This window comes from Podarcis vaucheri (assembly GCF_965113315.1).
Source record: "Podarcis vaucheri genome assembly, chromosome: 8".
Classification (NCBI taxonomy): domain Eukaryota; kingdom Metazoa; phylum Chordata; class Lepidosauria; order Squamata; family Lacertidae; genus Podarcis; species Podarcis vaucheri.
This window is the reverse complement of record NC_138766.1, coordinates 45377434-45392915: the sequence shown is the minus strand read 5'-3', so window position 1 is coordinate 45392915 and position 15482 is coordinate 45377434. Positions and strand designations below refer to the sequence as shown.

Genomic DNA, 15482 nt, shown 5'->3' with positions numbered 1-15482 from the left:
ATAAAATACCTGCTTTCAATAACATCCCCCCCATAACAAAATGAAATGGTAAAAAATAGAACGAAGATAGAAGTTAAATAGTTGTTTTGATATTCAGTATATATAAGTATAGTTTGTTTGTGAGAGAAATGACAGGTGAGACATCACACATGGAGAGCTCTCTGAATGCAGGGTTGTCAACATTTTTTATGGTAGGTGTTTAACAGCTGTGGCAGGGGGCGAAATTACCAGAGGCTTTTCCTGCCATGGAAATTGATAGGCAGTCTTTCTGTGCTAGATTTCTGTCTGCTGGGCAGCTGATAAAGACACAGGGGGTTTTAGTAGAAAGGAACTGCCCATCCTGTCTGCATAATCAGTTGCAGTGTGCCTCAACTGTCTTCTTCTTCTTCTTTGGTGATCACTCACTCGTTGCCGAGTAAGATTGTCTTCCATAAACACAGTTTTAACATGAGTCTGTAAGTGACTGTGGAGGCCAATTCTGGATCCACATGTTCTTCCACAGGGGGGACATTGGTTTCCGGGCGGGAGTTGATCACGATGTGGATTTGCCAAGCATGCCTTCCTCTTAGCACGTTTCTCCCTTGCGTCCTGAGTTCGAGTGTCTTCAAAGCCCATGACACCTTTGGTAAAGGCTGTTCTTCAACTGGAGCGCTTGCAGGCCAGTGTTTCCCAGTTGTCAGTGTTTATACTACATTTTTTTTAGATTTGCCTCGAGACAGTCTTTAAACCTCTTTTGTTGACCACTAGCATTACGCTTTTCATTTTTAAGTTCAGAATAGAGTACGGTAGTTGCTTTGGAAGACAATCACCAGGCATCCGCACAACATGACCAGTCCAACGAAGTTGATGTTGAAGAATCATTGCTTCAACACTACAACTTAGCTGCAAGTCTTCTCAATGCCAGCAGTATGATATCACATGCACACAAAATAGGGTGGGGAAAATGCAGCAGTTTATTGACATTCTCTCACATTTACATTTTTAAAAAAAGATTAAATGTGTGCTCTAGAACAGGAGCAAGGAAAGGCAAATGTTCCCAAGAATTTTGAAAAACTTGTACAGGTATATGTGTACTTATACAGGTATATGTATATATGCAACTTCATAGCAGATTTGCCAGCTAAAAGAAGAAGAAGCTAGATGAGTTAAATTGGATTGTGGGGGAGCCTACAGAGATCTTTAAAAAATAAAAATAAAAATCAGAAGTACTGTGTGTTTTAAAACAGATCACAAAATAGTGTGGGTACGTGGAACGGCAGTTTGTATCAGAAGCATATCCACCAGAACACAAAGATCATCCCACAGGTGCCAGAATTGCACAAGAAACAAATATACCACCTGGCGAGGGGGGGGGGGAGATAGCATTTCCCCAGCTCCAAAATATAATGGTTTCTTTGTTAGGGGAAATGTGATATCCCTGTAAGGGAAGTTCAATAGTCAGCCTTGCTGTGTGCACTGTATAGGAAACAAAAGTGTATTTAATGCACAAAACTGATTGTGGGGAGAGTCCCTTGGAGACATGTGGGAATAACTTTGTCAGGGGAGGGGATGAGAGAACATGAAGTGTGGGGTTTTAAATCAAAAGGCTTGTGTGAGCCTTGACCACACTTCCTCCCCCCTTGCTCTGTTCTTTAGCATGGCCTTAAAGAAGAAATCAGGCACTTTTGCTCCCATCGTTACCTGACTACAACTTGTATTTTTCAAAGAAACCTGGAATGTTCAAGAGACCAGGGGTAGCCAACATGGCTGCCTGCAGGAGTTGTTGGGAATTGTAGTCCATTAACATCTGCAGGGCACCATGTTGTCTATGCCTGCTGTGGGCTGTAATACAGACCCCATCCACACTATGCATTTAAAGTGATACCATACCACAGTAAGCAGCCATGCCCCCTCCCAGTATTCTGAGTTTGAGTACCACTTAGTGACTCGGTGCAGTGCACAAAATGGAATGGTTTTGTAGGGGGTTGGATGGTTTCAAAGTAGGAAAGGGAAGTAGGATGGTTAGGCCAGGCTCTATTTGTCTAAAAAGAAGTGGGTGGCATTTCACCCATCCTCACTTTTCCTTTGGGAAAAAGTATAGCCAGACCCATCTATTTTAGCCAACTGTATGGTCTATGCTATGGTATGTAGGTTTTTGTTTAATTTAGCCTTTGTAAGGGTGAAAATATAGCAGGGGAGAGCAAGCTTCTTTTCATCACCAAGTTTGAACGGAAAAAAAACCAAAGCACCCCACTTCCTTTATCAGTTAAAATGAGATCTCTCCCTTCCCTAATTTGGGGTTCAAAGAATTTGTTATCTTATTCATGTATTTGTTCCATAACAAATCCTGTTAGTAAGTGACTAAGCTGAGATCTGCCAGAATGAGTGAAGATGTGGCAGATCTCTCCAGGTCCGCCATCAAGTTCCCAGCTCAGCCAGGCTCTCTAGGTCCTCAACCCTCACTCAGCCAGAGATCCATGGGCATAACTTCCTCATCCTGGCTCAGCAAGGACTATAATGAGACCAGTGGAGCTTACCCTGGCATGAACCTTAACAAGTAGGGAAGAGTGGCAGGACTGGGCAGGGGGATCCTAACTCCATTTAGCTTGGTCACATGACCTGGCAACCCAGCAGAAAACATGGTGGCAAAAAAGGGTGGAATAAGTCAAACTCAATTTTAAAGGCTTATTTTCCAGGCTTAGGCTGACAGCAGCCACACTCCTGAACAGAGTTTGGATCTGGCGTACTTTATGCCAGCTTCCCATATTTAGGATTGTTCCCTTAACACATTAAGCAGGCCCCTAGGATAAAGAACAGCCATCCTAAAAAATGTTTTTATAAAGATGCTGCTTAAAATTATTTCTCTTATGTTAAGTCTTCCCATCCATAAATAGAAGTCACTGTTCAAAATGCTGCTGCATGAATTTTTATGTGCTGGAACTTCTACAAGGGTTTGTATTTACAATATGATCTTTTGGCACACTACTGAAGCTACATTCAGAAAGATCTATAAATAAAAGAAACTGAGATGATTGAGTAACCACAAATACTGTACCATTTGTCTTCCCTTCTTGTGAATATAGTATTTGGGGTTTAGATTAACAAATGCTTCAGTTTGTAGCCTTTTATTTACAGAGACTATGCGAATTTTGCCTGGAGAGGGAATATGTTAGAACTGGACCTAAAAGAGTGGATTAAATGTAGGTAAAGATTAAGCTGAAAAAGGGAGTTGTTATTTATAGAAGCAACATGGTATAGTAGTGCTGGGCATCAGTCTGGCAGTTGTTTTATAAGGTTGGATTAGTTTACTGCAGGCCTAGACAGGGTAGGGTAGCCTTCTCAGCCCCATTTGCATTTAAAGTAAGGGGTTTGATTTGTAATGTAACACATACAAATGGATGAGAGATGAACGTTTCTGCATAGGAGAATAGGAAGCTGCTATGAAGACCATTGGTTCATGGGGCTCAATATTGTCTACTCTGGCTGGCAATGGCTTTCCAGGGTTTCAGCCAAGGAACATTCCCAGACCTACCTGGGCATACCAAAGATTGAACCCGGGACCTGCTGTATGCAAGGCAGATGCTGTACCACTGAGCTACAGTCCTTTCCCTAAGCTGTGGTCCTTCATTTTGCATCAGTGCATTCCATCACTTTGAAAAACTTTCCTGCCAAGTGAAATAAGGTGGTGGTGGGGGGGCAAAGAGTTCAGCTCCCCTCAGCCTCATATTCTGTATTGAAATTAGACACTGCCCCTCCAATCAAGAACAGTTAGGACATGGAAAAAGTCCAGTTCATGCTTGTGAAGAACAGCATTGGCTGCACCTGACACATCTAGTTGGACCATTATTCCTCTGGTCCAAAATGACACAGTAGCTGTCTCCTTCAACTCTTAAGTCACTTTCCCCAAGACTTTATTTATGCAGCAGAAGTTTTAGGCATATCATATGAATGGTATCCAAGGCTTCCTAACATCCTGTAAAGCAGGGTGGGAAACCTCTGGCCCATGGATGTGACGCAGTCTCTGGGGCCTGACTGTTTAGACTGTGCTCCCTCTTGTGCCGCTCCCTCTTCCACCCACTATGACTAGCTGCTCTGCATGTTGGCAAGGAAGAGAGGCAGCTGGGGAGGAAGAATTGCATGAATGGACATGCATTTGAATGGGTGGGTATGTGTGGGTGAGAAGGGGAGAGAGAGTGGGGTGGCTCTGGCCCCACCCACTTTTGGTTTTGGCCCCATAACACTGCTTGCACATGGTCCCTGACAGATTGAGTAGGGGAGGTTTCTCACCTCTGCTATAAAGAATATGAAATTTCCCATGAAATCACCAAATATCATATAAAAATGTCAAATACATTTTATTAAATTTATTTGTTGAATTTATATACCTTTTTGGCAAAGTGTAGATAAGATCCTGAGTGATAGCCAACTAAGTTAGAGTAGATGCATTCATTTCAATGGGTTTATTGATGAATGTGGCTAACGGTGGATATTACCTGGTGTATACTGTACTGTAGAGTCTTTTTTTGTTTTTTCCACAGTAAGAATACCTAGAATTGATGGTGATTATTTAAAAACATATATATCAAAGGCTATGCCTTACTTCTTTGGGAAGGGTTTGGCATTCTCTTGCATCTTAAATGTATTAGTCATGAGGAAAAGGAGATAAATCTAACCTTAGGCATCAGAATAACATCGACAATCTGCAAATGCTGGGGCAGTCAGCTGCTAGAGTGAGAATTCAGCCTGGTAAACAATGGCTGTGGGTCTATCTTCATAGCCACAGCTGTGGCTCTGCTGAAACATGGCATTGTCCAGAGGAAGCAGAGTGAATATATATACCCCCAACTGTTTAAAACTGGGAGCAATTTGAAAACACATTGACACTCTTAAGTGTGTTTTTTTTATTGGCTTTACATGCATGACCTTTCAGAGGGTTTCATTGTACAAAAACAATATTACCAAAAAGCCTGAAGATCCGTAATAAATAAATATGCTTCTAACCATAAACGTTGTAACTGGTACAAATGGTGACATGAGCATGAGAATATTGATGTGTATAGTTATTTTGGATTCCCCCCCCCCCCGAGATTAAAAACATTAGAGTAATTTAAAGAATGGAGAGATTAGTATTCAAAAGTTTCCTAGGGCAAATGTATAGTACTAAGTCTTCTTTAAAAAGAGAAGAAAAGAAATATATAAGCTCTGGCTGAAGCTGCCACTGGTTCAAACCCTTTGAAGCCACTTAAGTAGCAGAAATGAATAGCATCTTCTGCATCACAGCAGCGCCCTTCTTTCTTTTTTTACAACAGTCACTCTCATGAATTTTTATAAGCTTTGCATTTTTCAAAAGCAGACACAATCTCAACACACTTTCCCCACCGCATGTTTATCTTCACCATAGTGTAGATTTACATGTTGGTTTTTCTGTTTACGTTGACATAAGTGTGGTGAATCTTGTTAATAATAAGGTCACTGCAAAACAAAAGAGCATAAATAACTGTGTGTGCGGTACTGCAACAGTAGTGTGTGTGTTAGGCATGACAGATCTTCTAGTTTTTTTCGATTTTAAGCTTCCATCTGGTTTGACTGTTATTAAATAGTAAGGATACTTTGCCTCACTCTTTCTGCCCTTCCCACAATATCTTTGAGCAGACCTTGGTTCAGTGGGTTTATCAAGGAAACACAGCAAAGAATTTGCCAAGCATTGCTGCTCAGCAGTTTCCATTCAGTTCAATAGGGCTTGAAGGGCAGCCCAGCCCCAGCCTGATTAAATAGAATGGCAGCTGTGCACTCACATTATGGTCAGGTTGATTGTCGCAAAGTACTAAGCATTTAGATGGCAGTCCTATTCTCAGTTAGGCTTCAGAGGGACTGGGGCTGCCATCCCTAAGCACCAGGGACTAAGCCTCACTAAGCTTGTTGGGCTTTATTACTGAGTAACAGGCATAGGGTTGTGTTGCACTCTGTGTTTGCCAAGTGGATTCAGGATCGCAGACATAATGTGGATCTTATTTACTATCCTGAAGGGGGGTCTTTTGATGATCTTGATGTCATAGACACCACGCTCTGTGAAGAATGCTTGTGAGTGGAAAATGACTGTTAACGACATTTCCAAACATAGATCCCCAAGTTTGACACCTACTGTAATAACATAAATAAAAGTGACCTAATTTCACTTTCTGTTTATTTGCACTGATGCTGAGCAACCATATGCACCCACTGCCAAAGCTAATTATTCCTCCTGTATTTAAGGGTTTACACCAGACCTTATTTGAGTTACTATGGGAGTCTATAAATTTGCAGCCACTCGAAGGATAGGTGTTTAAATATTACTGAGAGTGTTTCAGCATTCACCAAGCACAACTTTCTTGATTATCGCATTAAAAGTACTGTGCTAATGGAAAGGACAGTTCCCTGCCCCCTTCTGTTTCAGTGGTTTTTTTAAAAGTGGATTTGTTGTGCCAGAGTTCTTTAGTCCACTTGTGCAAACCCAGTGCTTCCCCCCCAAAAATATATATGTTTAGGGGTACTCTCATTTTGATTCAAGAAAATTACTGTTTTATAGTTCAAATTGAGAAAAATAAATACAGTAAATGGACAAAAGTACAAAGATTCGCAAAATGCTTAGCGGTATGCGTACCCCTGAGCACCCCCAGGAAAAAGCACTGTGAAAAAAACTATGTGTGTGTATAGCATGCACACACACACACAATGCTATCCTGCAGGGGCGCCAACTTAGGCCACAGATTATGGGTCCCTAATTGCACCCGTGATGTAACAGTGTCATGACATCATGACATAACATTACATCAACGCACTGCAGCGGCATTTCTGAGGTCTTGCGGCACCTTGGAGATCACGTATGAGGTCTCGCGAGACCTCCGACATAACTTCCGGTTGGTACCAGAAGTTGCATCCTGATGTTTCCTCGGGGGTTGCGTCTGGCTTCTGATGCGACTTCCGGTACAAACCAGAAGTCATGTAAGAACCTGTGCTGTGGGGTGCCCAGGCCTCCAGGGCCCCCTATAGTTGGCACCTATGCTATCCTTAAAGAATTATAGGTGTAGACGTGTACTTGAAAAATATCCAGTAGGCAGAACTGCTTGGTTTTGCTCCTCTTTAAAGAGGCCAATAAACTGCAAATTGAAGGTATCTAAATCTTTGCTGGAAGCCTTTATGTGAGAACTAATATTATTGCTGCTTTCCATCATCCGTTTTCTTTTTAAACACAGAGCTAGGTTAATAATAGAATAGTTGGTGTCCCAGGAGTCATCCTCCAGCAAGTTTATGGCCTGTCCACTGAGCCTTAAGACCTGCTTATAAAGGTTTTAGCTTGAGAGATTCAGGTATATACAGATTAGATTAATAGGAATGAGTTTTTTTAAAAAAGGATATTCTTTTCTAGAAGAAATGTACTGTATTGCAAACTTTAGCAAAAAAAAAAAAATTTCTTAGAAAGCATAGTATTTTAGTTTCAAATTTGGAAGCTTGTATGTGTGTTTGTGTAAGGCAGTGATGGCCAAACCTGGCCCTCCAGTTGTTTTGGGACTACAACTCCCAGAATCCCTAGCTAACAGGACCAGTGGTCAGGGATGGTGGGAGTTGTAGTCCCAAAACAGCTGGAGGGCCAAGTTTGGCCATCACTGGTGTAAGGAAACATGAAAAGTTAAAGGAACCTCTGACCATTAGGTCCAGTCGTGGCCGACTCTGGGGTTGCGGTGCTCATCTCGCTTTATTGGCCGAGGGAGCCGGCGTACAGCTTCCGGGTCATGTGGCCAGCATGACTAAGCCGCTTCTGGCAAACCAGAGCAGCACACGGAAATGCCGTTTACTTTCCCGCTGGAGCGGTACCTATTTATCTACTTGCACTTTGATGTGCTTTTGAAGTGCTAGGTTGGCAGGAGCAGGGACTGAGCGACAGGAGCTCACCCCGTCGCGGGGATTCGAACCGCCGACCTTCTGATCGGCAAGTCCTAGGCTCTGTGGTTTAACCCACAGTGCCACCCGCATCCCGTAAGGAAACATAGCAGCACAATAAACAAGGAGTTTCAACTTCATATGAACTGATTTTACAGCTTTGATATAGAACTTTTGCTGTTCCTATTATTTCTGAAGAGGTAAGTTACAACTGGTATTAGTTTGCAAGATCAACATGAGCTTGATGTTGCTTGTAAGATCATTTCAACAGGATTCTCCTTGTCTGTTGCACAGCAAATAGGCACTGTGCAGCAGTTGTGAGTGCTGGGTTACTCCTATCATATCTTGATGTGTGTCTTGATGGGGAGGGAGCAGAATCACTTTTTTGATATCTGATAGTGTTTTGGGTCATGGCAGGATGAGCTCGATGAACTGCGTGCTGAAATGGAAGAGATGCGTGACAGCTACCTTGAAGAAGATGTTTACCAACTTCAGGAACTTCGGCGAGAGCTGGACCGTGCAAACAAGAACTGTCGCATTTTGCAGTATCGTCTCAGGAAAGCAGAACAGAAAAGCTTGAAAGTTGCACAGACGGGTCAAGTGGATGGGGAGTTAGTTAGAAGCTTAGAGCAAGATCTAAAGGTGAGTGAAGGCTTTATGCATAAAGACATCCAAGTTAGTCATGGAGCTCTGCACATGCTATCTGCTATAGGCAAGTCAGAGTCCCATGTGCAATTGGCTGCTACATTGCCTTCAATAAAATCCTTGATAAGTAATTGGTAAAAGCCTGTCACATTTCACAGCTGTGTCTGAGTATTTGGTGGGGGGAATGGTTTCTGTGAAAGCAATCTGGCACAGGCAGATCTAAAGACTAATGAAAGTTTTTGCTGGTCATATAATAATAATAATAATAATAAATAATTTATTATTTATACCTCGCCCATCTGCAGTGGCGTAGCGTGGGGGGTGCCAGGGGTGCCGGACGCACCGGGCGCAACTTCTGGGGGGGGGGCGCTCGCTGCCTCCGGAGTCGCTGAAGAGCCTCGGGCGCAGGCTGTAGCGGAGCCGCATGTCTCGCAGCGCCCGGCTGAAGGCGCCCGGCAGGCAGCGGCTCTCAGTGCTTGCCGTGGAGGACGTGCCAGGCAGCCCCTCCTCACAGCCCCGCCTCCGCCGGTGCTGCTGCAGCTGCTGGGCCGTTGCATTTTCCTCGCCTCTCTGCCCCCCTCCTCCTCCGGGCAAGCGGCGTCGTTTGGGCAGCAGCGCCAGCGGCAACTCGCAGGTTAGGGGGTAGGGGGGCGCAAATTACGTGCCTTGCCCCGGGTTAGGGGGCGCAAATTACTTGCATTGCCCCGGGTGCTGACAACTCACGCTACACCGCTGCCCATCTGACTGAGTTTCCCCAGCCACTCTGGGCAGCTCCCAGTCAAGTGTTAAAAACAGTACAGTGTTAAATATTAAAAACTTCCCTGAACAGGGCTGCCTTAAGATGTCTTTTAAAGATAGGATTGCTGCTTATTTCCTTCACATCTGAAGGGAGGGTGTTCCACAAGGTGGGCGCCACTACCGAGAAGGCCCTCTGTCTGGTTCCCTGTAACCTCACTTCTCGCAATGAGGGTACCGCCAGAAGGCCCTCGGTGCTGGATCTCAGTGTCCGGGCTGAATGATGGGGATGGAGACGCTCCTTCAGGTATAGAGGACCGAGGCCGTTTAGGGCTTTAAAGGTCAGCACCAACACTTTGAATTGTGCTCAGAAACGTACTGGGAGCCAATACAGATCTCTCAGAACCGGTGTTATGTGGTCTCGGCGGCTGCTTTCAGTCACCAGTCTAGCTGCCGCATTCTGGATTAATTGCAGTTTCCGGGTCACCTTCAAAGGTAGCCCCACGTAGAGCCTGTTGCAGTAGTCCAAGCGGGAGATAACTAGAGCATGCACAACTCTGGCGAGACAGTCCGCTGGCAGGTAGGGTCTTAGCCTGCGTACCAGGTGGAGCTGGTAGACAGCTGCCCTGGTCACAGAATTAACCTGTGCCTCCATGGACAGCTGTGGGTCCAAAATGACTCCCAGGCTGCGCACCTGGTCCTTCAGGGGCACAGTTACCCCATTCAGGACCAGGGAATCCCCCACACCCACCCGCCCCCTGTCCCCCAAAAACAGTACTTCTGTGTTGTCAGGATTCAACCTCAATCTGTTAGCCGCCATCCATCCTCCAACCTCCTATGTGAAACATAGCAGACCTTGTCCTGAAGAACTATCTGTCTCACTTCTCAGGAACCCCACTGTCAGGCAGTAAGGACCAAGGCATTTCAGAGTGCACATAGGAGAATCACGCTTGCTATAAGAAGACATACAGGAATCAGCTAGGGCGCATCCATAGGAGGGTGACTGGGATGGTGAGGGATTTTGGAAATCAAGCCCCATGTTGAATGGTTGAAAGCGCTGGGTATGTTCAGCTGGAGAAGAGAACATTAAGGGGGAGAAAGAACTGTAAAATATCTGAAGGGAAGCCTCTCAGAAGATGGAACAGACATGTCCTCTGATCCAAAGGGCAGGACTATAACTAACAGGTGGAAATTGTTAGAAAGCAGATTTTGGCTAAAATGTCAGGATAAACTTCCTGATGGTAATAGTTGTATGACAGTGGAACAGAGACTGCCTTGGGAGGTGTTGGGTTCTTCTTCACAAGAGGTATTTAAGTAGAGGCCACCTGTCAGTTACAAAATTTCTATGTTAAGCAGGAAATTGGACTAGATGACATTCAACTCTGTATTCCTCCCAACTCTAAATTATATGCTTTGAATATTCCCTGCATTTGGAAACCTAGCATTTTATGAGGAGGTGTAGGCTATGAAACCCTCCCAATGAAAAACTAACTTTTCACCTGAAAGGAGCCTTGGCTGTTCAGGAGCAATCAAACAGGCTTCACTCACATTCTGAAGTAGGGGACTGATTTAAGATGTATACACAATAGATGCATCCAAACTGAGCCATGTTTCCCACTGCCTAAACTGAAAATTCCCCAATTCTCCAAATTGTGCTAATCATGTGTGCAACTTGGTTTTCAGAAGACTTTCTGTCTTCAGTATGTACACTTGATCTGTAAAAAAGAGATTTATATACATATAAAAGGGGGGGAGATAGAGTTTTAGGTATGCTTAATCTAATTAATGAAATGATTTGTTATTTAATGCTATAATACACTAAAATTGTATGCTAGTATTATAACATAGACTTAGTTAATGATAAAAAAGGTAAAGGACCCCTGACAGTTAAGTCCAGTCGTGGACAACTCTGGGGTTGCGGTGCTCATTTCGCTTTACTAGCCGAGGGAGCTGGTGTCAGGAAAGCTTTTACACCTTAAGTTATTATGCATTTATATTTTCAATTTTGTTAATGGAAAATGTTTTTAAGACTGCTACTGCTGTTGCTACTACAAGATATGTTTGTATACTGTACTCTTTTTTGAATAGGTAGCCAAAGATGTATCCGTTAGGCTGCACCATGAACTGGAGAATGTGGAAGAGAAACGAGTTAAAGCAGAGGATGAGAATGAAATCCTTCGTCAACAAATCATTGAGATGGAAATATCGAAACAGGCACTGCAAAATGAGCTGGATAGATTGAAAGAGGTAAGTAGCAACTGATGAGAGATAACTAATGAGAGGCTTGCTAGTAAAAGAAGTCTGAAATGCATTTGAAACAAAACTCACTGATAATATAATTCCAGCCAACAAAATACCTGTCACTTTATACCTGTGAGTGACAGCATCCCCCAACTTGGTTTTTTGCTTTGTCCAATAGCCTCTATATTCTAGAAATCCATTGTTTCTGACTCAGAGATCCTCTGGTGCATCAGAGGGCTACATGCTTCTTGGCTTCATGTGAGATCTTATTTCTCCCAACCACCAAGCAGATTATTGGTGCCGTTAGTGCGTTGTGTGAATGGGTTGTCCTTACTATGTAGGAATTTGTTTCTATAATGCTTGCTTTTCTCACATTTGAAAGTTATTCGTCATATTTAATGTTCCTGTGGGAGGACTGAATACATCTGGAGGATTTAAATCAGAGATGTTAATTGAGACATGTATAGCTAAGCTTCTGTTTAATACCTCACTGAAATCTGAGGTGGGGTGGGGGATGCTGCCAAGCAGTAGAGAACTGGCTTTATGTACAAGTAAGAGTTTGTATTAGAAAATTATTTACATTGTACATCCAGCCATAGAGTACTTGTTCTTTTATTTGGTATCTAAATAACTATTATAATTAAATTAAATTGTACAAAGGGATGATTGCATGACTGGATGAAAGAAAATGAAATCCAAGCACAATTTCTTGTCATTACATGGTCTTGTACGGTGTAGCATCCTTCCTCTTGTGCCAGCACAGATCGTTTTGGCAAATACAGTCTTGGGTTGTTTTAAAACCAGATTGTCATGGGACATTTAGACACACTCAAAAACTAGCTGTGACTTATTTATTTTAATCTTTCAAACAATACTTAAGAGAAGTAGCATGTTCAGGTCTTCTATTCTATAAATTGGGCAAAACATACTTAATTTCTTTGTGCATTATGGTTAAACAAAAGCTGGGTTTTGCTGAAGCTCTTTATCAATAGACCTGAATATGCTTACTTAGTTTATTTGAAAAAAAATCCTGCCTCTAAACTTTAACTTCCAGGGAATGTACAACATAATGAAAACCTATATAATAAGCCAAATAAACAAACCAAAAACAGGAGAGTCAGCAGTTAAAAACAGTCAACACAATAAAGCTTTTTAAAAGACATAAGAACAGCAGAACAAATATTTATAACACCAGTAAAAATACACTTAAAATTTTCTATAAACAGCACTGAACTCAGCTGACATTCATTAAAAATGATTATGGACAGAGGGAGCCCCTTAATAATTCAGGCACCACAACTGAAAAGGCCCTGTATCATGAAAAGGCCCGGTCTTATTCAACATCTTTATCAACGACTTGGATGATGGACTCAAGGGCATCCTGATCAAATTTGCAGATGACACCAAACTGGGAGGGGTGGCTAACACCCCAGAGGACAGGATCACACTTCAAAACGACCTTGACAGATTAGAGAACTGGGCAAAAATAAACAAGATGAATTTTAACAGGGAGAAATGTAAAGTATTGCACTTGGGCAAAAAAAATGAGAGGCACAAATACAAGATGGGTGACACCTGGCTTGAGAGCAGTACATGTGAAAAGGATCTAGGAGTCTTGGTTGACCACAAACTTGACATGAGCCAACAGTGTGACGCGGCAGCTAAAAAAGCCAATGCAATTCTGGGCTGCATCAATAGGAGTATAGCATCTAGATCAAGGGAAGTAATAGTGCCACTGTATTCTGCTCTGGTCAGACCACACCTGGAGTACTGTGTCCAGTTCTGGGCACCACAATTCAAGAAGGACACTGACAAACTGGAACGTGTCCAGAGGAGGGCAACCAAAATGGTCAAAGGCCTGGAAACGATGCCTTATGAGGAACGGCTAAGGGAGCTGGGCATGTTTAGCCTGGAGAAGAGGAGGTTAAGGGGTGATATGATAGCCATGTTCAAATATATAAAAGGATGTCACATAGAGGAGGGAGAAAGGTTGTTTTCTGCTGCTCCGGAGAAGCGGACACGGAGCAATGGATCCAAACTACAAGAAAGAAGATTCCACCTAAACATTAGGAAGAACTTCCTGACAGTAAGAGCTGTTCGACAGTGGAATTTGCTGCCAAGGAGTGTGGTGGAGTCTCCTACTTTGGAGGTCTTTAAGCAGAGGCTTGACAACCATATGTCAGGAGTGCTCTGATGGTGTTTCCTGCTTGGCAGGGGGTTGGACTCGATGGCCCTTGTGGTCTCTTCCAACTCTATGATTCTATGATTCTATGATTCTATGATTCTATGATTCTATGTCACCTCCTATGTCACATTCAAAGGTGGGGATATTCTTAACAAGGCATCTGATGAAGATCTTGATAAAGGGCAGGTTCAGATGAAATCCATATTGATAGCTCAGCTGGCAGAGCATGAGACTCTTGATCTCAGGTTCATGGGTTCAAGCCCCACATTGGGCAAAAGATTCCTGCATTGCAGGGGGTTGGACTAGATGAACCTTGTGGTCTCTTCCAACTCCAAAATTCTATGATTCTATGTCTTTGTCAACTGTTTGCCTACTGTACCATAGCAAGATATTTATTATTAACCACACTTTGTGCAGCTTGTATGACAGAAAAAACAAGAAGAATTGTTGTATTCACTTAGTAATAAAATGTAAAAAAAGTAAAAAGCAAGATATGTGAGTCTGTAAAATGAAGCACTTATATAAAACCAGGGAATGGAGGAACTGAAATATAGTACTTACATATTTGATTTCCAAAGGCATTTGTCAAAGAAGGTGAGTGACACAGTACAGAAACCAGTGTTATTCAGTCTTTATTTTAGTTGTTATATTGGCATGGCACATTGGTGCCTGCTGTGACACTGAAGGATGCTCACAAAAGGTAAAAATCACATTTACATTATTACCTAGTAACTAATACAATGAAGAGAAAGCTCAGGTGAAGATGAGAGCCTTCGTCTGGCAACTCATAAAATAATAAAGTACGTGTTGGGCACATCTACCAAGGGAAGGAGTTTCACAGTTGGAGTCCAACTGCTGAGGTAGCCCTGATAGATCACTACTTATCCTCGGAAGGTGGTGAAACGTAAGGACAGGCTTCCCATAATTAGCTCAGCTGCTGGGCTGGTTTGTATGGGAAGAAATCAGTATTCCAAATACATTTACTCTGGACTGTTTGGGGCTTTAAATGTTAAAAAAAAAAAGTGAGTTGAATTATGTCCATGGTTAAACTGGAAAACAGTGAAGCTTTCTTAATTCAATATGTTCATTGTGACATGACTGGCTGTACTTCTACTTACCGTATTTTTCGCTCTATAACACGCACCTGACCATAACACGCACATCATTTTTAGAGGAGGAAAACAAGGGAAAAAACATTCTGAATGAAACAGTGGATGTATCATTTTTGTGCTTCATGCTGTGGCCACAGACATGTGATCTGATGGTGAATTTGGGCTGACCCAATGCAAAGATCCTGAGGATCCATGTGGATCCATGCTTTGTAGCCACGTTTTTGCACCATTGCAGCCCCAGACAACAGTGGGTGCGTGATTTGGGGGGGCAGGCTGTAGCCATGGACATGCTATGTTCTCTGGTGGTGAATTTGGGGGTGACCCAATGCAAAGATCCTGAGGATCCATGTGGATCCATGCTTTTTAACCACATTTTTGCACCATTGCAGCCCCAGGCAACAGTGGGTGCATGATTTTTGGGGGGCAGGCTGTAGCCATGGACATGCTATGTGCTCTGATGGTGAATTTGGGGGGGTGACCCAATGCAAAGATCCATGTGGATCCATGCTATGTAACCACGTTTTTGCACCATTGCAGCCCCAGACAACAGTGGGTGCATGATTTGGGGGGGGCAGGCTGTAGCCATGGACATGCTATGTTCTCTGGTGGTGAATTTGGGGGTGACCCAATGCAAAGATCCATGTGGATCCATGCTTTTTAACCACATT

General features: G+C 43.0%; 1 protein-coding gene and 1 long non-coding RNA gene across 10 annotated transcripts in view; one reads left to right on the top strand and one right to left on the bottom strand.

Moving 5' to 3' along the window:
- The window catches only part of LOC309539329, a 205127-nt gene that overhangs the window by 44512 nt on the left and 145133 nt on the right, over positions 1-15482 (bottom strand). The window lies entirely within an intron of this gene.
- The window catches only part of MTCL1 (microtubule crosslinking factor 1), a 96848-nt gene that overhangs the window by 2808 nt on the left and 78558 nt on the right, over positions 1-15482 (top strand). For all 9 annotated transcript variants that reach the window (XM_082235310.1, XM_082235309.1, XM_082235313.1 and 6 more), the window contains exons 2-3: positions 8314-8538; positions 11365-11523. In XM_082235310.1, the coding sequence (XP_082091436.1) occupies positions 8341-8538; positions 11365-11523 (357 nt within the window). In that variant the 5' untranslated portion in view covers positions 8314-8340. The remainder of the gene's footprint in view (positions 1-8313; positions 8539-11364; positions 11524-15482) is intronic.